Source organism: Hylobates moloch, unplaced genomic scaffold, assembly GCF_009828535.3.
Source record: "Hylobates moloch isolate HMO894 unplaced genomic scaffold, HMol_V3 SCAFFOLD_17, whole genome shotgun sequence".
NCBI classification, from domain to species: Eukaryota; Metazoa; Chordata; class Mammalia; order Primates; family Hylobatidae; genus Hylobates; species Hylobates moloch.
Window position 1 is genome coordinate 51630934 of NW_026652292.1, and position 24378 is coordinate 51655311.

Genomic DNA, 24378 nt, shown 5'->3' on the forward strand with positions numbered 1-24378 from the left:
TATTTTAAGATTACATCACAGCAAGCAACTGTTTAATTGGGACAAAGAAGATACACTAAAAGCCAAATGAATTACTGTAATTAAATTTGTACAGTTTATTGACTTTTTTTTCCTTTTTATCTGAGATGGAGTTTTGCTCTTGTCACCCAGGCTGGAGGGCAATGGAGCGATCTTGGCTCACTGCAACCTCCCCCTCCCAGGTTCAAGCAATTCTCCTGCTTTAGCCTCCCGAGTAGCTGGGATTACAGGGGCCCACCATCACACCTGACTAATTTTTGTGTTTTTAGTGGAGACAGGGTTTCACCATGTTGGCCAGGCTGGTCTCAAACTCCTGACCTCAGGTGATCCACCCGCCTTGGCCTCCTAAAGTGCTGGGATTACAGGCGTGAGCCACTACGCCTGGCTATTGACATTTTTTTTTTTTTTTAAGCAAAGAGGTGGGGTACATCCACTGCAGTCCAGGCATTCTGGCACCACCTCTGTTATTAACTGGAATCCAATTTTAAAAATTTCTTTGATCTTGAAGGTCTTGTTGAAGTTTTAGAGGGCTTTTGTTTTTCTTTTAGCCACTAGATTTTTCAGGAAAAATTCACCTATTTAGGAAAAAGGAAAACACATTAATATCAATTTAAAGTAAATAACAGTGAGACAACTGTTTCAGAATTATATTTTTGGTATTTCCCCTTTAAAGAAGACTTTTGTATTTATTGGCACTTCTCTCTTCTCAAACCTCAATGGCAATATTTTTCTAACCTAAATATCCCCTATGTCTTTGGCCCTTCTCCCCAGCAATAATGACTAGAGTCTCCTACTATTATTCTTTCTAGCAACCCAATATTACAAAGGGTGACCCTACTGTATACATGGGTCTGCACATTTATTCTACTTTATGTGCACTATCTCTCCCTCATCACTGTCAAAGTATTGCTCTTGGCAAAATTCATTTCCAAGAGCAATTTTGCTACATTATTAGGCTGGATCTGATGTTTATAAAACAGACCTCGTTGCAGTTGAGCAGACACATCTGATGGAATTTCTTTAGCTTATTCCCCTCTAGGGAAGCAAGAGCTCTTCATTTGTAATGGGCTTTCTCCCCACCGCCTGAGTTGTGCCTATGCAATAAGTTAGCAGCTTAGAGGGCACATTCTCTTTTTAGGCCATTAGTGTTCCATTTAGTCTATCACTCTTACAGCATGACTCAATGCTTATTGGTAGAGTGCAGCACTAGAGGCCTGATTTTATGAGTCTGATTAACTTCTCTTTGCCATCTTACATATGAGTAGAACTGTGATGAGTGTATCTACATATAGTCTCTGCAAATCCCAAGGCTCATAACTCAGCCAAGTAATCCATGCTCCTCCATACCTCCTCCAAATGTCGTGGGAGTAGCACCAACTTTACCAGACCCTAATCCCTCATTTTAGTCTAATGCTCATCATGTACCAGAATCTGATCTTTTCCTGGTAATTTAGAAAGCCAGAAAGTTCATAATTTACTTCCTTTTATGTTAGAAATTTTTCTTTAGCAAAAGAAAAACTCCTTTCAAAGGATGTTACTCTAACCATTCTAGAAGCTGATAATGGTTCTATCCTTCACATGTATTTTTAGCTTGCCAGCAGTGCTGCTTGAAGACTAAATCACTTACAATTACTGGTTTTCAAAGTCCCCACATTCTGTCAGTCAGTGCTGAATCAAATTCTTGGGTTTTCAAACTTGATGAGCCATTAGTTCATTAAAATGTTTTAAATTACTATTTTTATTTATTTATTTATTTATTTTTGAGACAGGGTCTCATTCCGTCACCCAGGCTGGAGTGCAGTGGCACGATCACAGCTCACTGCAGCCTCAACCTCCTGGGCTCAGGTGATCCTCCCACCTCAGCCTCCTGGGTAGCTAGAACCAAAGGTGCCCACCACCACCCAGCAAATCAGCCACCCAGCTAATCTTTGTATTTTTGTAGAGATGGGGTTTTGCCATGTTGCCCAGGCTGGTCTTGAACTCCTGGGCTCAAGTGATCCATCCGCCTCGGCCTCCCAAAGTGCTAGGATTACAGGCGTGAGCCACTGCACCCCTTAAATGTCTTTATAGGAACTAGGAACATACTGAATATTACTAATACTGGAGCATTAATTTTTTCAAATAGAATTTGTCTAATTTAAACATATTTAAGATTTAGACCCCAGTATATAAAGCACTCATTTAAAACATCATTCCTTTAGATTAAAAAAGAATTACCTAGTTTATTTATTTATTTATTTATTTTTGAGACAGAGTCTTGCTCTGTTGCCCAGGCTGGAGTGCAGTGGCATGATCTCGGCTCACCACAACCTCTGTCTCTCAGGTTCAAGCAATTCTCCTGCCTCAGCCTCCCAAGTAGCTGGGACTACAAGCACACGCCACCATGCCTGGCTAATTTTTGTATATATATTTTTTCTTTTGGAGACAGAGTCTTGCTCTTTCGCCAAGCTGGAGTGGAGTGGCAGGATCTTGGCTCACTGCAACCTCCGCCTCCCAGGTTCAAGCTATTCTCTTGCCTCAGCCTCCCGAGTAGCTGGGACTACAGGTGTGCACCACCATGCCCAGCTAATTTTTGTATTTTTAGTAGAGATGGGGTTTCACCATGTTGGCCAGGATGATCTCAATCTCTTGACCTCGTGATCCGCCCACCTTGGCCTCCCAAAGTGTTGGGATTTCAGGCATTAGCCACCATGCCTGGCTAATACCTAGTTTATTTTTAGAGACAGGGTCGGCCGGGTGCGGTGGCTCACATCTGTAATCCCAGCACTTTGGGAGGCTGAGGTGGGCGGATCACTAGGTCAGGAGATTGAGGCCATCCTGGCTAACACGGTGAAACCCCGTCTCTACTAAAAATACAAAAAATTAGCCAGGCGTGGTGGCAGGCACCTGTAGTCCCAGCTACTCAGGAGGCTAAGGCAGGAGAATGGCATGAACCTGAGAGGCAGAGGTTACAGTGAGTCAAGATTGTGCCACTGCACTCCAGCCTAGGCGATGGAGAGAGACTGAATCTAAAAAAAATAATAATAATAAAATAAAAAATAAAGAGATGAGATCTCACAATGTTGCTCAGGCTGTATTTGAACTCCTAGGTCCATGCGATCCTCCTGCCTCAGTCTCCCAAGAAGTTGGGACTATAGGCACACACCACCACACCTGGCCTGTTTCTTTTTTTATTTTATTTTTGAGACATAGTGTCTTGCTCTGTCGCCCAGGCTGGAGTTGTAGTGACACGATCATAGCTCACTGCATCCTTGAACTCCTGGGCTCAAGTAATCCTCTTGCCTTCCAAAGTGCTGGGAATATAGGCATGAGCCACCTTGCCTGGCCTATTTATTCTTTTTTTTTTTTTTGGAGACAGAGTCTTGCTCTGTTGCCCAGGCTGGAGTGCAGTGGCACAATCTCGGCTCACTGCAAGCTCCACCTCCCGGGTTCATGCTATTCTCCTGCCTCAGCCTCCCGAGTAGCTGGGACTATAGGCGCCCGCCACCATGCCCAACTAATTTTTTTGTATTTTTAGTGGAGAGGGTTTCACTGTGTTAGCCAGGATGGTCTCGATCTCCTGACCTCGTGATCTGCCCGCCTCGGACTCCCAAAGTGCTGGGATTACAGGTGTGAGCCACCCCACCTGGCCAGCCTATTTATTCTTAATCATTATAATTGTTAAGTCCAACTGACAGGGACATCATAAACACTTTCTAGATTAAATTCAGTCTTCAGATATGTTTTTATGGATCCTCTGACAATCATTATCACATGACTTTTTATCCCTTGGAAAATTATTTTATTTTCATAAATCAATTCAAGCTATTGATTAAGAGCTGAAATTCCAAAGGTAAAAAAAATTTGCCTTGTAGCTAGTAAAACCACTAAACGTTTCTACAGAGAAAAATAATCTTATGGATATTTTTCTGTTGCCTCTGGGGGAAAAATACAAAGAAATTTAATGATGCAAGCAATGCTATCAAATAGATACTTTTCAGTGCTTAAACTGATTGAAACTGGTAGTCTGGAGATGCAGCTGGTATCATTTCCAAATAAATATGTATTTCTCAGAAAACCCTATTAGATGCTCGACATGCTCTATCATTTCTGAATAACCTACTACTGAAATCTACACATGGAAAAAATTAATAAACTAATTGTTTCTGCTTTTACTATAGTAGCTGAGTTACAAAGCAGGGGGCTGAATTTGTTTAAGAAACAAAAGATTAAGAGAAACTTTTCTTAATATGATCCCCATGGAGCAAAGCTCCTAAGAATGTTCCAGAAAAAAAACTACGCCCTCTACCAAGACCACCAAAGGTATCAGAATTTGTCAGGAGTTTTAGTGATTGGTGGTAGAACTTAATGTGGAAAGTTAATGGCCTAAATAAAACCATGCCCCACAATCTAACTTACCTGCTTTATATGAAGAACGCACCAAAGGGCCACTTGCAGTATAATGAAATCCAAGTTCATTTCCTACTTTTTCCCAGTATTTGAATTTTTCAGGAGTAATATATTCTTCAACCTAGATTTAAATAATTACTTCTGATCAGATTTTAGAATTCCACTTTGATTCTGCAGAAAGTCTATACCCATGTGTGCAGAATGCTCTTCACTGCATAATTTATCTTGCCCCCACCCCCAGGCTTTTGTCCTCTCCCTCCTCCCTGACTACGTGTTTACTGGTTACTTTCTGGCCACTCTATTGGGATGTAAATACAGGGAATTACAGAGACAGGGAAGCATATCAATTTTGTGCTACACTGGCTATTCCAAAGGACAGAGAAAGAAGAGATAATATCTACAGATATTATTTATCTATATTTTTCCTTCGTTAACAGCTAAATTCAAGAATTACTCATGCCTATCCAATTCTTGAGGACAAGACTGTCTTACTCAACTTGTATCTTCTGCTTAGCACTGTGACTGGCACATGGTCACTGCTCAACACAAGCTTCTTGAATGAATGGATAGATGTCCATGATAGAAATAGAAAGAATGGTTTCCCATTCTTACTTCGCCTCTGGCTCTAACATAACAAAAACAAGTTACACAATAACCAAGTGTAAATGAGTGCCATTTCCCAACTTTTAAATTATTTTTCTCTAGGTTCACTTGAGTTGTGAAATTTGTGGAGAGAATGGGGGAGGCAGCAAATATGTGCAAATGTAGCTGATTTATGTAGATAATAAAATGAAAACTGGGACTTGTAAGTATACAGCTGAGCCTTGAACAACATGGTAACAAAGATTTTCTTCCATTTCTGCCACCCCTGAGACAGCATGACTAACTCCTCTTCTTCTCCCTCCTCCTCATCTACATGAAGATGATGAGGATGAAGACCTTTATGATGGTCCACTTCCACTTAATGACTAGTAAATATATTTTCCTTATGATTTTCTTAAAAAGATTTTTTCTCTAGCTGACTTTACTGTAAGAATAAGATGTGTATATATATGTGTGTGTGTGTATATATGTGTGTATATATACAGATATACACACACACATACATATATATAAAAGTACATGTAACATACAAAATGTGTGTTAATTAACTGTTGTTATTGGTAAGGCTTCCGGTCAACAGAAGGCTATTAGTAGTTATGTTTTTTTGGGAGTCAAAAGCTATACATGGGCTGGGAGCAGTGGCTCACACCTGTAATCCCAGCACTTTGGAAGGCTGAGGCGGGCGGATCACCTAAGGTCAGGAATTCGAGACTAGCCTGGCCAAAATGATGAAACCCCAACTCTATTAAAAATATAAAAAATTGGCCGGGTGCAGTGGCTCACGCCTGTAATCCTAGCACTTTGGGAGGCCGAAGCAGGTGGATTGCCTGAGCTCAGGAGTTCGAGACCAGCCTGGGCAACACGGCAAAATCTTGTCTCTAAAAATACAAAAAAATTAGTCGGGTGTGGTAGTGTGTGCCTGTAATCCCAGCTACTCAGGAGGCTGAGGCATGAAAATCGTTTGAACCCGGGAGGTGGAGGTTGTAGTGAGCCGAGATTGCACCGCTGCACTCTAGCCTGGGTGACAGAGTGAGACTCTGTGTCAAGAAAAAAAAAAAATTATATATATATATATATATTTTAGCCGGATGTAGTGGCACCCGCCTGTAGTCGCAGCTACTCAGGAGGGTGAGGCAGGAGAATCACCTGAACCCAGGAGGCAGAGATTACAGTGAGCTGAGATCGTGCCACTACACTCCAGCTTGAGCGAGAAGGGCAAAACTCCATCTTAAAAAAAAAAAAAAAAAAAAAACCCAGCAAATCAAGATACGTGTACCTTAAGGTGACGCCTTGTTGGCTGCATATATTGTCCTAAAGTCAAGCAGTCTACGTCTGCCTCACGAAGTGCTGTAGGAAGAAAATCACAAATTACATTAGCAAATACTTTAATTGTAGTTCTAAGCGTAATTTTCCTAAGGAATATTTAAAAGCGGTGTGAACTTTATGACAGTCCATAATCTTCATGTTGGAAAATAAGACAACATCTATTCATTCAAAAGTATTATGTGCCAGGGACTGTGGTAAGGACTGAAAACAATAATAATTAAGACAGTCATGTAGGGCTGATAGATACAAGGATAAATACTTCTAATACTACGGAATCAATGCTAAAATAGTAGTGGAGGGTGTTTTAGAGTAGGAGTCTGTTTGGCAGAAAAGGTATGGGAAATGGTATATGCAAAAACCTTAATGCACCTATATTATAGTGCAAATATGTTGCATTAGGCTTTTACTAAATGCACAAGATATGCTATGGGGGCTGTGATTTAAACTATGACATATCAGAATCTTTCTAATAAACTGTGTGCAATGTGGTAAACAGCAGGTCTTGATTACTATATGAACTTATTACTCTTTGAACCACTAAATAACTACAAGTAGTCCAAGGGTCCTCAGCTAAAATTAAAACTTTTAAATTCCAAAGTTTAAAAAGCCCAAGAATCACAAAGCAAACGGACTTACGGGACTAAGGTTCAGCAAAGTCCAAAGCACACCATGTTATGTGACAATGCTACAAGTAAGCTCTTTCTCAGAGGCCTGGATTAGTCTCATTGATCTGTGAACTGTCAGTGCCTGGTACCTGGCTGCCTCTCCAAAAGTGTTCAATGATAGAATGAGAAAAGTGGATGAAATCATGCTTTCAGTGGATGCAAGGATGCGGAATAAAATGGGATATAAATTTTGTATCCTGAGCGTCATGCATATCACTCTATGAAATTCCAAGAAAATTTATTTCCTTCGCTTTTTTTTTTTTAACTTGTATTTTAGATTTAAGGGTGCATGTGCAAGTTGGTTTCCTTTTTATGCTGCCATTTATAACCATATACTTTTCTTTGTTCTTAGAAGGGCCTTCAAAGTGAGTAGGTTCCTGCTATTACTCAAATTACATGGGAAAGATTTTTCATTTTTCAATTTCTTTACCTTTCATTGTTGCATATACTTGCTCATCATTCTCGCCTAAACCCAACATTATAGATGTTTTAGAAATAACATCGGGCTGAACCTTCTTGGCATGTTTCAATACACGTAGGGACTGATCAAAATTGGCCCGAGGATCACGAACCTTACTGGAAAACAGCAGGACTGTTGTCAACAAGAATTACAAGTTCAACCAAGTACATAGTTATGCAAGCAACCTGAAAGACCAGAGAAGTACATTCTGCACATTATCTTAAATCACATAGTTCAAAGGTAGCATTTATGCACAAATGCCTAACTGTTAATTTAGGAAAGAAAAGGCCTCACTGGGCTCCCTAGTTCTGTCTCAAGCCTGGGGCAAAGAAAAGTAGAATGGAAGAAATTATTTCACTTTATGCACTGAGAAACCAGAATTCTGAAGCGAAAAATCAGAAGAGAAAGGAAAAAAAGCAGAAGAGAGTCTCCATACTGAACAAAGAAAAAAATAAGCCGAACCCACGTCAGAGGGTTGAAACTTTCATGTTCATTTCTTTTCTGAAGACTAAGCTGCCCTCTGCTGGTGAGTATACAACACTGCCACCTCTTAGGTAAAGAAATGCATGATTCTGGAATTTTCACTGGAAAGGATCATGTTTTTAAGTGAAACCAGGGAAACTGGCACCCACTGGTGGTGGTATCATGATGAGGTTGGAACAGGCTGTGTCCTAGACTTCAACAATGGCCAAACCACCATGGCTTAAATGACTTATCCTTTAAGCCAAAAGGCCAGAAAGCTTCTGATGTTAAACTGGATTTCATTTCAATTCTAATGCAGCTTTATTTTCTGTAATTGTTTTTCATTAGAGACTAGTTAACAGGAAAGAGAAGAAACAAATTTATTAATTTTAAAATAACTGTGAAGCTGACATTATAGAAATCACTTTTTAACAGAATTTCTCCACTGAAATTAAGTTATGGTCTCTACTGTTTATGATTTAGTGAAAACGGTGGTTTACTGTAACTTCTTTCAGGCTCTATAACACAGATCATATGTAGAAGCTAATAAAATCACTGCTAAATGCTAAAATTAAAGAAAAAAATTGTATTACTCTTGCCCGAAGCTTAAAATGTTCATTTTTCTAAAATTTGAATGGATGTGGATAACAATCCTTACTTTTTTCTTACATCAGTGTTACTTGCCAATAATTATTCTTAATTACTGAAATTATTAGGAGTAAGAAAGCACAGTGTCTACTTTTTTTAAAAAGTACATCTGAATGAGTTTTTTTTTTTTTTTGAGACAAAGTTTCGCTCTGTCACCCAGGCTGGAGTGCAGTGGCGCTATCTCGGCTCACCGCAAACTTCGCCTCCTGGGTTCAAGCAATTCTCCTGCCTCAGCCTCCAGAGTAGCTGGAATTACAGGTCTGCACCTGGCTAATTTTTTGTATATTTAGTAGAGATGGGGTTTCATCATGTTGGCCAGACTGGTCTTGAACTCCCGAACTCAGGTAATCCGCCTGCCTCGGCCTCCCAAAGTGCTATATATAAATATATGTATATATATATATATATATATATTTTTTTTTCCTTTCTTTTTTTTTCTAGTGATTTAGTTTTTGCCAAGTGGATCACTGCAACCTCCGCCTCCCGAGTTCAAGTGATTCTTCTCCTGCTTCAGCCTACCGAGTAGCTGGGATTACAGGCATGTGCCACCACGCCTGGCTATCTTGTATTTTTAGTAGAGACGGGGTTTCTCCATGTTGGTCAGGCTGGTCTCGAACTCCCAACCTCAGGTGATCTGCCTGCCTCTGCCTCCCAAAGTGTTGGGATTACAGGCGTGAGCCACAGCGTCCAGCCAAATATATTTTTGAAGTCTTTTCTTTAGAATTACAACCAAAGCAATTGCTCTAGTGTAATTTTTTCCCTCCTTTGAAAACTTTTTTGTGGGGAGGGGGAAACAAACAACTCACTGAAATTTGCAGTACGATATTATTTTAAAACAAAAGAAAAAAAGATGTTCATTATTTGTGGGTATTAAAACACACACAGTAACTGTTACTAATATGAGTTACTAACATCTTAATGTTTATAATATAAAAATTAAGTATATTATAAATATAAAAATACAACTATGTAGTATAAATATAGTGTTTATAATGTAAACACTAAGGTGTTAGTAACTGATATTGCTGGGTGGAAATACTATTTTGGGTGATATTTATGCTGTTTTTGTTGGTGATATTTTCTGATTTTTATGTAACAGACATAGATTGAGTTTGCCTAAAAAACAAAAAAGAATAGAGTTCACTTTGTAAAAGTCAATGGCAAAGTTCACCCCTGGAAAAGGTAAGAATATATGGCATATTTTGACCCGCCTAACTTCCCAACATTACTTTGTACATGTATTCACCTCTGTAATTCCGGGACTGTTTCTACATTATGTGCATACACATCTAATCCTGAAAGAGCAACTTTTTCTATTGCTTTGAGATCACCTCGAAAATCAGGAGTAAGACATTCCACAAGGATTTTTGGATTCCTAAGGGGAAAAGAGAGAATTATCAAACAGAGAGAAAGAACTGATATACCTGTTCCTCAAAATAGAAATTATCAGTAATCATTCAGTATCTTTCAACACAGTAACCTTTAGAACTTTGTCAAGAAAAGTATGAACATACAGATGTTCATACATGAACCATTATAAAAAAAAAAAAAGCAGACCATTAAATACTATGTACACAGTGGTTAAAACACACCTGCAGGCAAATTGAATAAAATTTCAAATTATATATAGTAGACTTTTAAACCTAATTTGAGTAGGTTTTAGAAAACATAAATGATTGTAAGAAACTAAAATATGAAATATTAAAACATTAAATATAAAACTTTACTCATTGGAAAGTAAATTGAAATATTTCTTATATAAATGTGAGTATTATTTGATTGCTTTAATTTTGATTTCTTTAAAAAGTCATCAAATCATGCTCTCCTCCCTTCCTCTAGGCAAATATTTCACAAGTGCTATGGGTTTTAAAAACTATTTTCTGGGTTGCTGAGTCATGAGCTTTGTTAAACGAAGTACGAGCTAAACATTAATCTTCCTATTTATATTGCGGCTATATCTATTCATCCAAGCACTATAATGTGAACTGGGTCACAGAGCTGTTCCCTTTGACACCAGCAAAAATGACTGAAAGAGCTGACAAATTTTTTCACAAACTCACTGGCAAAGTGTCTGGAGTTGTTCCCTGAAAGAACAGATGTAGAAAAGACCACATGTACACCCTTATCATGAATATAAGAGATGTTCAAAGAACATATCCTATAATTGTTTTTTTTTTAAATAAAAACAGTATGAAATTTGCAGTATGATATTATTTTAAAACAAAAGAAAAAAAGACGTTCATTATTTGTGGGTCTTGCTCTGTTGCCCAGTGCATCATAGCTCACTGTAACTTTGAACTCCTGGGCTCACGCAGTCCTTCTGCCTCAGCCTCCCAAGCAGGTAGGGCTATGGGTGCATGCTACCACATCCAGCTATTTTTTAATTTATTTTTTGTAGAGACAGCATCTCCCTATGTTGCCCAGGCTGGTCTTGAACACCTGGCCTCAAGCAATCTTCCTGCTTTGGCCTCCCAAAGTGCTAGAACTACAGGCGTGAACCACTGTGCTTGGTTCTATTGCTTTTTAAAACTGCAAGCTGAGACCCATTGAAGCTGGTAAAATAAACCTAGTGGGTTGCAAACAGATTTTTCAAAAATGAACTATAGTAAATAGAAAATACTAGGGAATCATTTAAAAAATTTACTAAGTGTGCTTAGGTGCCAAACTAGTACTGAGTTGTAGAAAATTAGAATAATCCCAGCACTTTGGGAGGGCAAGGCAAGAGTATTGGTTGAGGTCAGGAGTTTGAGACCAGCCCGGGGAACGTAGCAAGATTCTGTCTCTAAAAAAAAATGTAAAAACATTAGCCAAGCGTGGTAGTGTGTACCTGTAGTTCCAGCTACTTGGGAGGCTGAGGCAGAAGGATTGCTTGAGCCCAGAAGTTTGAGGCTGCAGTGAGCTATGATCATCAGGCCACTGCACTCCAGCCTAGATGACAAAGCAAGACTGTCTCTTAAAAGAAAAAACAAAAAAACAAAACAAAACAAAAAAAACAGGCTGGGCGCGATGGCTCAGGCCTGTAATCCCGTACTTTGGTAGGCTCAGGTGGGTGGATCAATTGAGGTCAGGAGTTTGAGACCATCCTGGCCAACATGGTCAAACCCTATCTCTACTAAAAGTACAAAAATTAGCTGAGTGTGGTGGCGCAGGCCTGTAATCCCAGCTACTCAGGAGGCTGAGGCAGGATAAATGCTTGAACTGGGAGGCAGAGGTTGCAGTGAGATGGTGCCATGCACTCTAGCCTGGGCAAAAGAGCAAGACTCCGTCTCAAAAAAAAAAAAAAAAATCATTACTAAGAAAACCAGGTTTATACTTTTTAAAGAAAATCATTCAAAGTTTAGACTAATGCTCTAATATGAGGGAGAGATTCTATGGGCTAAAGGTCTATGGGTAAGTTCATGTCACTGAGCCCCTAAAATTCTCTGCAAATATGTATCTGTACATACAAATATGCTTTTTCCAAAGAAATGTATACATAAGTTCCAGTGAATTATCAGAAAACTATGAAACTCTCCAAATAGTGAATAATCCCTGCTTCAAGGTAATGAACTTAAACTGAACTCATATGGGTCCAAAAAGGTCCTTAAATTACACAAACAAAAATAAGTACCTTTCCTTTAAATATGATACAGTCTTTGCAATGTGTTCAGCTCCCCCATCAGGCATATCTAGAAACAAAAGAATCCACTGCTCAAGATGATGTCACCACTTAGAGCCAATTTCTGGTAGAGGCCATGATGACACACTAACCATCTCGATCCACAGATGTCAGGACGACATAATCCAGACCCCATTCTGCAATTGCCTTTGCAGTATTGTAGGGCTCACTGGCATCCAGTGGAGGAGGTTTTCTTGCAGTCTTAACAGAACAAAATCTGCAACCTCTTGTACATGTGTCACCCATCAACTAGAATAGAAATGTTACAATTTAAATGAAATAGATGACCCTTAAGGACATAATGTTGAGAGAATAAAGCAAGTTGCAAAGAATGCATACAGTTTGGTTCTGTTTATAAGAAATTTGAAACATTCAAAACTAAATGATAGTCAAGCAGCACAAATATATGTGATAAAACTAAAAAGAAAGGGAAATAATAAACTCAGCAATAAGAATAGTGTTCAGGGAAAATGGGATGGGATCAGGAAAGGACACAAAATTTAAATTTAAAAACAAAGCAGGGTGCAGTGGTTTGCTCCTATAATCCCAGCTACTCTGGAGGCTGAGGTGAGAGGATTGTTAAGAGTGAGACCAGCATGGGCAACACAGTGTGACCCTGTCTCTAAAAATTAGCTGGGTGCAGTGGCATGTACCTGTAGCCTCAGGTATTTAGGGAGGCTGAGATAGGAGGAGTACTTGAGCCTAGGAGTTCGAGGCTGCAGTGAGCTATGACTGTGTCACTGCACTTCAGCCTGGGTGACAGAGTGAGACCCCCATTTCTTAAAACAAAATAGAAACACAACTGAAAAATGGGATTCTAATATACAGTTTAGGGGATACAGAGGGGTATTCAAAGATAATGCTAACGTTTTAATCTCAAACTGGAGGTATGAGGGTGTCTGTTGTGTTATTCTTTATAACTTACACAGTTTGTAAGATAGTTTTTTATTTTTTTCGAAACAGGGTCTTGCTCTGTAGTCTAAGCTGGGATGCAGTGGCATGATCATGTCTTACTGCAGCCTCGACCTGTTGGGCTCAAGTGATCCTCCCACCTCAGCCTCCTCAGAAGTTGGGTATACAGACAAGTGCCACCATGCCCAGCTAATTTTTAAAAACTTTTTTTTTGTATGGACAAAGTTTTACCATGTTGCCCCGCTGGTCTCGAACTCCTGGGTTCAAATGATCTGCCTGCCTCGGCCTCCCAAAATTCTGAGATTACAGGCATGAGCCACTGCACCCGGCCTATGAAGATACTTTTATATCTACTCAATAATAAAAAAAGATGATTTTAAAAGACATAAAATATGTGACAGATCAATGTGCAGGTCTCTATGGATGTGAAAACAGAAAGCACAGCTCCTTCTTGTTGAATATATTAAACAGAAAAACACAAAAAGCTAAGCAATCATGAATAATGTTTTCAAACATTGATAGGAGAGGTATCTCAAGGCAGCATGTGATTAACTATCACATAAATGAAAGAACCAATAATAGATTTATTCAGAGAAGGGTGAGATCACAACAGGTTGGATTATTCCATCAGGTTTTTTCTTAATATTTTTCATAAATGCAAATGTAATGAAAAATCTGACCAGAGAGTCATAATGCACATTTTTAGGAGGAAGACACAAAACAGTCCCTTTCAGTTTCTAGACTAAAGCCGTAGAGGTTGAGGCTGGCCCTACCATGATTGTGGCTGTGGCAGTGGCATATTCTCCACCTCCCCAACACTCTCCAATATTGGGACATCGAGCTTCCTCACATACCTGTATGCAAAATGAAATGGAACACCATTAGGTTGACAATATCCACCACCTAAACAATTGGTGACTGTGATTAGACATTTTAAACTGCTCATTGTTTACAACATATTTTTGAAGACATTCACTATTCAAAAATGCTGTTAAGACCATGCGCTGGCTCATGCCTGTAATTCCAGCACTTTGGGAAGCTGAGGCAGGAGGACTGCTTGAGCTCAGGAACCTGGAACCAGTCTGGGCAACATAGTGAAATCCCGCCTCTACAAAAAATCAAAAAGTTAGTCAGGCGTGGTAATGTGCACCTATACTCCCAGCTACTCAGAAGGCTGAGGAGGGAGGATCACTTGAGCCTGGGAGGTCAAGGCAATTATGCCATAGCACTCCAGCATGGACAACAGAGCAATGCCCTGTCTTCAAAAAAAAAAAAAAAAAAAAAAAAGGGCTGTTAAACTGCCAAACTCTATATTAAGATTAGAGTGCAGTGAGCATGTCCTATAGACGTGTACTCCCTTACATAATTATGTAAGAATGGACAGACTTGAATTTTTATTTTTTTTAAGATGGAGTCTCACTCTGTAATCCAGGCTGGAGTGCAGTGGTGCCATCTCAGCTCACTGCAGTCTCCACCTCTCAAGCTCAAGTGATTCTCCAGCCTCAGCCTTCCGAGTAGCTGGGACTACAGGCTCACGCCACCACGCCCAGCTAATTTTTTTTGTATTTTTAGTAGAGACGGGGTTTCACCATGTTGGCCAGGCTGGTCTTGAACTCCTGACCTCAGGTGATCCTCCTGCCTCGGCTTCCGAAGTACTGGAATTATAGGTGTGAGCCACCGCACCCGGCCAAAATCCAATTTTTAAATTAAAAACTTTACGAATGTATATACTTCATATGTGCAAATAAAAAAGTCTGAAAGAATATATACTGAAGAGTTAAAGGAGTATGGTTTATATATGGCATTGCATATGTGACATAGCTTCACATTTAATTTTATATTCTTTCCAACGAATCACGTATCTAATCTGCAATATAAAACAAACAAAGCCTTGTTTCCAAACTTGTAGGGCAAAAAATCTCTGTTTGCCGGAAAAATGATTCTAAATATATTTCCATTTCTGGTAGTAATGTATCACTTAACATGTTTACTTTCTTTGCTATTATTTATATATTTATCAATAATCTTTAAGTTATATAAATGTAGAAACACGGCTTTTGGTTAAGAGGGATAGTTTACACTTTGACAACTTACTGTATGGAGATTTAAATTCCGCAAAGTACTTTTCAGTTTATTGTAATTCTTCCCCATGGGAATCTCTGTCTTTAGCCATGGAGGTAGTCTTAACCTAAGGAAAGCCAAACATAACTATCTATTAACAAATACGCTGCCAATAATTACACAGCTTTGAAGTTAATTTCTTCTATTACAATTCCTAGTTAATAATTTTTTTCTATAACCTTAGAATAACTCTTATAATTTCTGTCATAGGAGTAAGAACACAGAATCAAATTTAGCCTTGCTCAAACCACTTTAGAAAACACCAATAATGGCTGGGTGTGGTGGCTCACGCCTGTAATCCCAGCACTTTGGGAGGCTGAGGTGGGCGGATCACAAGGTCAGGAGTTCGAGACTAGCTTGGCCAATATCGTGAAGCCCTGTCTCTACTAAAAATACAAAAATTAGCCGGGCATGGTGGCAGGCGCCTGTAGTCCCAGCTACTTGGGAGGCTGAGGCAGAAGAATCCCTTGAACCCGGGAGGCGGGGGTTGCGGTGAGCCAAGATCGCGCCACTGCACTCCAACCTGGGCGACAGAGCAAGACTGTCTCAAAAACGAACAACAAAAAAGAAAACACCAATAATGGAGTGTAACAGGGTGCTATACTCACGTCTACCTTTTTTGCAAAGGCAGAGTTACACTATTCTAATAAGAGAATGAGTAAGTTTTCGAATATCTCATCCCTCATGAATGATACTGCCAAAAAGTACTCTACTTGTTTAGACTGAGGAAAGATCACAACTGTGCACTGTCTGCTCTACATTCTAGATTTTATAGTGGTTACTAAATGGAAAAAGGATCTCAAATTTGGAGTGGAGACTGTGTATCCTTGGTTCTCCATGACTTCCATCCACTTGTGATATCTCAACTCAATCTACCTTCTACATAAAATTCCATCATTCTTTTAAAGTAAGGCAAGGTATCCATAGGTCACATGTAAATTGACTAGGAGAAGCACAAGTTAGATCATCAACACCTACTAACCCAGATCTAACAGACTAGTAGCAAGGCAGTAATCTTTACTCTGAAGAAGCTGGATGCTGGGTAGAAAATGGGGAGATGGCAGTGTAACATAGTAAGGGCAAGAGAAAATAGAAAGATTCCAAAAATTTCATCAGCTTACTTGTTCTATCTAGTTCTGTTATCACAGCTTTCTAATGATTTTTAGCTAAATTTAACAAGTCTGATATTAAAAACAGATTCTAGGGCTTGTTTATATCTGAAAATAATGCACAATAAAGGAATGGGACGTTAAAATTATCTCAAATTTTCAATTACCTTTCTCCTTTCTGGCGTTTTAGGTTTCCTTTATATTCATCCCAGGTGCTCCTGTCTGCAAGATCACCAGATACAAAATCTTGAAGGTCTGGTCCATTCTGTAAGAGTTCCTTTTTTTTATCTGGCAAGGAACTTAACGGTCTGACTGGGTGGCAAAAATATCTCCCAAATACCTAAAGAAAGAGTTAATTATGACATTTATTTAGTGGAGTCCGTAATAATTTAGTTTTAACCCATCATAACACCTAAACGGAAGGGTAAAGCCAAAAAAGTGATTCAGAAATTATGTCAAACTAGGAGCTCTAGTATTCTAAGGCATTAGAATATAATATAAAAGATGACTGAAGGAACCAAACCTAAAAGAGAATAAGAGTTGACTGTTTACTACTGAGTTTAGAACAGATTTGGAAATCTGTTTTTTTTTTTTTTTTTTGAGACAGAGTCTTGCTCTGTTGCCCCGGCTGGAGTGCAGTGGCGCAATCTTGGCTCACTGCAAGCTCCACCTCCCGGGTTCACGCCATTCTCCTGCCTCAGCCTCCTGAGTAGCTGGGACTACAGGCACCCGCCACCACGGCCGGCTGATTTCTTTGTATTTTTAGTAGAGACAGGGTTTCACCATATGAGCCAGGATGGTCTCTATCTCCTGACCTCAGGTGATCCACCTGCCTTGGCCTCCCAAAGTGCTGGGATTACGGCGCGAGCCACCGCGCCCGGCCCGAAAATCTCTGGAACTATCTAACATATATCACACTTTCATGTACTCCACCTACCAGGAACTAGATGTTTGTCTTTCAAGAAGATTGAACTGCAATAACTGAAGAAGGTGCCACAGCTTAAAACTGTTCTGGTCCTGACTTGAATCAGGGGCGTTTAAAGTGAAGTGTGCAATAAATCTCTCGAGCTTTGAATAAGCATAATTGTTGAAACGTAGGTTATTAATGCCCAGTTGGTTTCAGACAACTGGAAGGGGGAAAACCAAGCCTAACGTTTTCACTTTCTTTTTTTTTTCTTTTTTTTTTGAGATGGAGTCTCGCTCTGTCGCCCAGGTTGGAGTGCAGTTGCGCGATCTCGGCTCACTGCAACCTCCGCCTCGCGGATTCAAGCGATTCTCCTGCCTCAGCCTCCCGAGTAGCTGGGACTACAGGCGCGCGCCACCACGCTCAGCTAATTTTTCTATTTTTAATAGAGACGGGGTTTCACCGTGCAGGATGAACGTTTTTACTTTCTAGGTTACACTGTTTCTGTGTTTGAACATGGCAGTCAAGAACATAAGAAATCATGGTATTCGGCTTTTATATCTGAACACAAACGTGCATGAGATAGCCAAAATACTACAAAATCCACGAGTCTGCACATGTAACTCAAAACCTTCGACAACTCAGAGTGCCTGTTAGGGTGCTGCACGATTGCTACTGCACTTCTCAATGTCTGCAGCTAAAGCCTAGAGGACAGGTTTGTGTTCTCTGCGGCTAGAGTGGTGTCTCACACACAGTAAGAATCCAAGACAGAATAGCTATGTAGGGTGCTCACTGCAGTGCTCCATAAATATAGGGTACAAACCACTCTAAGCAGAAAATAAGTCCTCAGTGCTGGCCCAGAGAGACTTTCAAACAAACTGATGCCAGAGACTCTTTATCATGGGGCTGGCGGGATAATTACATGAGATTACACGAAAAACGTTTAAAACTGCCGTTGGCTAGAAGTAAATGTTCAGAAAATGCACTGGCCTTTATTATTGGGCGTGGGCGCTCTGAAGGAATAGAATCCCCCCACCCCACGCCCAAACCCGTTCGCCCCGCCGCTCACCCGGGGCCCCAGGGTGCGGGCTGCATCCCCGCAGCGTAGAGACATTTTCTCTTTAGCACTAGCGCAGGGCAGGGGTTGAGGGATCGCTAACTCCCGGTAAAGGACAGGTGGAAAATACGTAGCTCCGTTTATGACAAAGCAGCCAAGCTGCTCCACGATTGGCTGCTTTAGCCTTACGTGCGTCGCGCACTCATGACGCAATACGCAGGCCCCCCCCTTACGAGATACAAGTGCGTAATGACGACAGACGTTCTTTCTTTGCTGCGTCTACTGCGAGGTAAGGATGTTTCTGTGCTCGTGGGGGTACTGGGAATCTAAAGCCATCTGCTCTGGGAAAGGCTGCGGCGCGGCTCCTACTCTCGGAACCTTCTCCTGTTTGTCCCCCAGCTCGGCAAGCGCCATATGAGCCTGGCGGCGCCGGATGCGAATCGTGTTCTGGGCTTTTTGGCCTATTCCCGCCCCTCAGTCTTGCCGGGATGGCACCGCCCGCATAGGACGTCCAGGGTTGGGCTGAGCGGGAGTTCCACTGCTGGGCCTCGTAATTCTCGCTTTGGGGCTGCTCCTTCCAGCCTGGGACACACTGGGGCCCGCTGTCGGTCTCCCGTCCTCCGACATCCTGTCTGGAACTTACGCCTGGCAGTCTCCGGTAGAAGTGGAGTTCTGTGCGGCGTAGTTTGGTGGAAAAACAGGCCTTGCGTCGGCCTCACCCCCAGTGTTTGTGTTTCAGAATGAAGACCATTCTCAGCAATCAGACTGTCGACATTCCAGAAAATGGTATGAGACTTCACTTTTACTTACATCTTTACTGCACGTTCCAAGCGTTGTGTGGCCTGACGAGTGTGTTCTCTCTTCTAGTCGACATTACTCTGAAGGGACGCACAGTTATCGTGAAGGGTCCCAGAGGAACCCTGCGGAGGGACTTCAATCACATCAATGTAGAACTCAGTCTTCTTGGAAAGAAAAAAAAGAGGGTGAGGGTTTTTCTTCTGATAATTCAGTTGCTCGTTGGAAGGTGGTTTATAGCAGCATCACATTTGGTTGCTTTAACAATTTTCGAATTGAGGTTCAGTGCTTAACTTTAAATGTTGCTGTCCAGAATACCAGCCTGTTTGGTGAAATTGAAAAACCAGATTCTGAACACAGCCAATTATATATAAAGCTCAAATGTAGTAGTGGTCATTAGTGACACGTCTTAATGGTGTTAGAAGTTTGGTTTATTTTCCTAGTGATCGCTTTGTAAAAATCTTAGGACCCGGCAGTAGGTCATTTAAACCTGATGGTTTAATTTTCCAGAAGGGAAGTTTGTTGCAACTTGTACAAAGCTTAACTATTGGGAGATTTTATAGGTGGTTGGATTTTTCCGGTTGAAAACCATGTGCTTTGATTAGGGTTAATTCTAGAGTCTTAAAGTAATTCGGTAAGTGGTCTGTTGTCTTTTAAGTCTGCATATTTCTGGAAAGAATACATTTTTTTGTTCTGTTACAGCTCCGGGTTGACAAATGGTGGGGTAACAGAAAGGAACTGGCTACCGTTCGGACCATTTGTAGTCATGTACAGAACATGATCAAGGGTGTTACATTGGTAAGCAGATGGATTAGACTTCCTTGTTTTGGAAAGGAAGGTTTCTCAAACCTGTGCTTTATACAGCATAAGTGTCTCTGTCAGAGAATGGGTTATGTATTTTATTTGGTGTAATACACAAGAACTTGGTAAAAATAGGCATCTCTGGGTCTTTAAGAGATAGAGCTGAGAGTAAAGACCAGATGGATACAACATGTTTGTTTTTTCTGTTGTTGGGTTTTTTTTTTTTTTTTTTTTAATCAAGACTGGGGTCTCACTATTTTGTCCAGGCTGAGCTCAAGCAGTCCTCCCACATTGGCCTCCCATAGTACTGGGATTGCAGGCATGAGCCACCATGCATGGCTAGATGGGTGCAACTTTTAAAAAGTAGGCTAATGATGAATTTTCACACCTTCCGAATTTTCTTTTTTTAAGATAGGAAATCTACAGTTGCAGTACTAGTTGCCAATCAAATCTCACCATCAGGACCCCTTGTTGGGATAGAAAAAGATGTAGTTTCTGAGTTTTCTGTCTGCTGCCGTAATGTATGTATTCTTTCCAACCCACCATCTCTCCCCTCAAGATAAAAAGTTCATGCTGAAATGGTTTTCTTTGTATTATACCTTCTAGAATGCACCTGATAATGGCACCCTGTACATCTATTATAAATCTGTTAAGATTCCCCCATCTACCCTTGCTCTTAGCCTTAATAAGGTTCCTTGAAGGCAGGGGGCCTGCCTTTGGCTTGGTGGTCTCAATTCTGCCATGTGCTGTACTTTAGTAACTCAGTAAATGTTAGTCTAATGTCTAAGATCAAGGCTTTGGAGTTCTCATTAAAAGAAGGCAGCATTGTTCATTGAGGGCATAAGAGAGTGAAATAAAGCCTCCACAAGGAGCCTTTACAGTCCACTGAATAGACAGAACAATGTTTATAAGGCTTGGTTCAGGTGACAGTTATTAGAAAATCTTGACAGTGAGTGTTACATTTTAAAATAAGTATAAGCATCTTAGAAAATTTTAAGACTATTAAAAATATTCCTCAGCATTGCTAATAGCTTGCTTATTTATTTAACATAGGGCTTCCGTTACAAGATGAGGTCTGTGTATGCTCACTTCCCCATCAACGTTGTTATCCAGGAGAATGGGTCTCTTGTTGAAATCCGAAATTTCTTGGGTGAAAAATACATCCGCAGGGTTCGGATGAGACCAGGTATGTGCGTACCCTCAGACAGAATTAAGAAATTTTTCCTTCATATTTTTTTCCTCCTTTTCCACTCCCAACTTCCATACTTTAGTTAGCTGTTGTTTTGTGTTTGTGCTGAGTAAAACCAGATTTGTTTTAGAATTATCTCTTGATTACACTTACAACTGTTGGTGCTACTTAAGGGTTTATATCATTATATTGATTACAATTTCAGAAAGTTGTTACATTGGAGTAGGTTGCAGTGGTGGTTGTATTTAACTTGGCAAATGATATCTTTTAAAAAGACTTTAAATTTACAAAAGGTGTATATAATGGTGTGTATTTATGGAGCACAATGTGATGTTTCAACACATGCATATTCTGTGGAATGACCAGATCAGGCTAATAAACACATCCATCGCTCCATTTATTTCTTCGTGGTAAGAACCTTTAAAATCTAAAGAGAAAACTACATGAGTAGTGGTTAATAGCCTAGCTTAAGTTTCAGCTCTCACTGTCCACCTTGGGCATATCATCTCTCTGCAGCTTAAAATTGCAAACGTCTTTGATTAAATGAGTTAAAGTTGAAAAACAACAGTGCATGCATAATACATAGTAAACACGGTAGCTTTAAAAAAATTTAAAGCTTAGTGCTTTTTATTTGAGGTAGGGTCTTGCTCTGCTGCCCAGGCTGGAGTACAGTGGCATGATCTCAGCTCATTGCAGCCTCCACCTTTGTGCTCAGGTGTTTCTCCCACCTCAGCCTCCCCACTAGCTGGCACTACAGGTGCCTGCCACCACATCCAGCTGATTTTTGATTTTTTTGTAGAGACTGTTTCACCACGTTGCCCAGGCTGATTTCAAGGAATGCTATGGTGCCTGGCCCCAGCTAATCTTTACATTTTTTGTAGAGGCAAGGTCTTGCTGTGTTGTCCAGGCTGGTCTTGAACTTGCAGGCTCAAGCAGTTCTTCCACCTCGACCTCTTAAAACATACCTGGCTCGGCCTCTTGATGCATTTTGATTCCATTGGGGTGGGGAGGGGTGGGAAGAAGGGAGATTCTTAGTATCAAAATAATGGCTCTCCAAAAATACTCTGATACTAGCTATGGTCAGCAACATTTAATGAGAACCCATATGTAAAAAATAAACCTCTGCCTCCTGGCTTCAAGCACTTCTCCTGCCTCAGCCTCCTGAGTAGCTGGGAGTATAGGCATGTATCACCACGCCCACCTAATTTTTTGTATTTTTACTAGAGATGGGTTTCACAGTGATAGCCAGGATGGTCTCGATCTCTTGAACTCATGATCAGCCCGCCTCAGCCTCCCAAAGTGCTGGGATTACAGGCATGAGCCACTGCGCCCGACCTCAAAATCTTAAGAAAAGGTTCTTTTGGTGCGTGGAGTTTTACATGGAATAAATTAGTGCCTCTGCAATTTAAATATTTTTTACACAGATCTGGTTTTGTGTTAATGCTATGCAAATACCCTCTCCCTTTTTAGGTGTTGCTTGTTCAGTATCTCAAGCCCAGAAAGATGAATTAATCCTTGAAGGAAATGACATTGAGCTTGTTTCAAATTCAGGTTTGTATGTTTACTATGTCTAATGCCTACAAGATTTTGTCTAAATCTTGTTGTTTAAAATACAGTATTTTGCTAATTTTTATTTGGTTAGCTTTTTAAATTGTGAAAATAAAAAGGTCACATTCTGAAATTTTATGTAGAGCATATAATGAAGTACTTTCTTTTTAAGATGGGTTAGGCTGATATATTAATTGCTTTATCTTCACTCCTTAGCGGCTTTGATTCAGCAAGCCACAACAGTTAAAAACAAGGATATCAGGAAATTTTTGGATGGTATCTATGTCTCTGAAAAAGGAACTGTTCAGCAGGCTGATGAATAAGATCTAAGAGGTAAGTTCTTACAAGTTTTATTACTGCTTTCGTTGAATGAAGCTCTTAATTTACTAAAAGACTTAAACTGAAGTTGTAGTAATAGAAAATGGAGAGTTAAGCATTCTGGAACACAGTAAATTTGACAGAATAAAAGATGGAATTGGCATGCATTTTACTATGTATAGTTCACTATGAATCAGTAAGTCATAGTCTTGAGGTATGTTTTAGATTATTTAGAATAGTACAGAAAAAAGATTAGTACTTTTCTGGGCAAGTGTATTGATGGGGATTTTCAGATTTTTTTTTTTTTTACAGTTACCTGGCTACAGAAAGAAGATGCCAGATGACACTAAAGACCTACTTGTGATATTTAAATGATACAATAAAAGACCTATTAATTTGGACCTTCTTCTTAAACCGGTTATCCTTTTTAGCTAGTTTTTCTCCCTCGTGGAACAAGGAGCTTTAATCTGGTTCTTGAAGGAATAGCAAGGATATATTTTAGGCAAGAGGAATATTGTACCAGTGACAGGCAAACATGAGGCTGTTCATCATTGCATATAGAACTTTAGGAATACCCTGAAAGTGTCTAAATTTGCTGAGGCATGAATTTGAATATTTGGTAAGGCAAATGTTGTCTTAGTCACCCCTGGAAAAACAGCTGCGGAGTAGAACAAAGTGATACAGCATCAGTTAGAATTAGAAGGTGTAGTTGGTTTGGTTCATGGTCTCAATAATCTTGTCCTTTACCTCAGCCATTTACTTCCATACCCTAGAACTTGTTTTTAAAAATTGATAACCCTTCCATAATCTCTTAATTCCATGTATTATACTTTAAATACGGTACCAGGCCACCATAACTAAACTTAGGTCAACATGGTGACCCCCAAACCATCGTGAATTCTACATCTCATTTGATGGAAACTACGATTTCTAAGGCAAAATTTAACACTCATCCTTGATCAAATGCATCAGGAAAACGTGCTAAGGACCTTCATTGTAAGGTATGGTCCGGTACTTTATCAGAAAGATTAAATATAAGGACAGAGATAGCAATCAGTTGGCATATATGTTATCTTGGATCTTACAATGTCTTACTCAGTTGCCCAGGCTGGAATACAGTGCCATAGTCATAGCTCTGTAACTTCAAACTCCTGGACTCAAGCGATACTCCTACCTGCCTCAGCCTCCTTAGTAGCTAGGACTACAGGCAGGAACCATCATGTCTTTTTTTTTTTTTTTTTTTTTAAAGTATGGATGGGGTCTCATATTTCCCAGGCTGGTCTTGAACTCCTGGCCTTAAGTGTTCCTCTGGCCTCCCAGAGGGCTGGAACTACAGGCATGGGTCACCATGCCCTATACATCTTAGATCTGGATTCAAGTACACTAATTGAACAT

General features: G+C 40.1%; 2 protein-coding genes across 3 annotated transcripts; one reads left to right on the plus strand and one right to left on the minus strand.

Annotated features, from left to right (window-relative positions):
• Positions 1-42: 42 nt before the first annotated feature.
• LIAS (lipoic acid synthetase) lies at positions 43-18475 on the minus strand. 2 transcript variants are annotated; one of them, XM_032135218.2, is made up of 11 exons: positions 18345-18453; positions 16539-16711; positions 15236-15329; positions 13915-13995; positions 12322-12478; positions 12182-12239; positions 9818-9946; positions 7432-7577; positions 6287-6357; positions 4417-4528; positions 43-593 (listed from the first exon to the last, which is right to left on the minus strand). In XM_032135218.2, exons 1-11 carry the CDS (start codon positions 18387-18389, stop codon positions 541-543), a joined length of 1119 nt encoding a protein of 372 aa, XP_031991109.1. In that variant the 5' UTR covers positions 18390-18453; the 3' UTR covers positions 43-540. The 2 variants fall into 2 exon arrangements, with proteins under 2 accessions (XP_031991109.1, XP_031991110.1); XM_032135219.2 differs by lacking the exons at positions 12182-12239; positions 12322-12478; positions 15236-15329 and having other exon boundaries at positions 49-593; positions 18345-18475.
• Positions 18476-18755: 280 nt separating this feature from the next.
• Positions 18756-23384, plus strand: RPL9 (ribosomal protein L9). Its single transcript, XM_032135220.2, has 7 exons — positions 18756-19118; positions 19200-19315; positions 19830-19925; positions 20982-21114; positions 22588-22668; positions 22882-22998; positions 23296-23384. Exons 1-6 carry the CDS (start codon positions 19073-19075, stop codon positions 22986-22988), a joined length of 579 nt encoding a protein of 192 aa, XP_031991111.1. The 5' UTR covers positions 18756-19072; the 3' UTR covers positions 22989-22998; positions 23296-23384.
• The last annotated feature ends 994 nt before the right edge of the window (positions 23385-24378 follow it).

Bases quoted from the DNA above. Each gene is read 5' to 3' on its own strand.
- LIAS (XM_032135218.2), bottom strand. From the start codon at position 18,389: ATGTCTCTACGCTGCGGGGATGCAGCCCGCACCCTGGGGCCCCGG. The intron at 12,240-12,321 runs GTTAGTGTGTCA...TTTTGTTTCTAG, and splicing joins GACATCTGTGGATCGAGATG to ATATGCCTGATGGGGGAGCT. The intron at 594-4,416 runs GTAAGTTAGATT...TTTCCTAAATAG, and splicing joins GCGTTCTTCATATAAAGCAG to GTGAATTTTTCCTGAAAAAT.
- RPL9 (XM_032135220.2), top strand. From the start codon at position 19,073: ATGAAGACCATTCTCAGCAATCAGACTGTCGACATTCCAGAAAATG. The intron at 19,119-19,199 runs GTATGAGACTTC...TCTCTCTTCTAG, and splicing joins TGTCGACATTCCAGAAAATG to TCGACATTACTCTGAAGGGA. The intron at 22,669-22,881 runs GTTTGTATGTTT...TTCACTCCTTAG, and splicing joins TGAGCTTGTTTCAAATTCAG to CGGCTTTGATTCAGCAAGCC.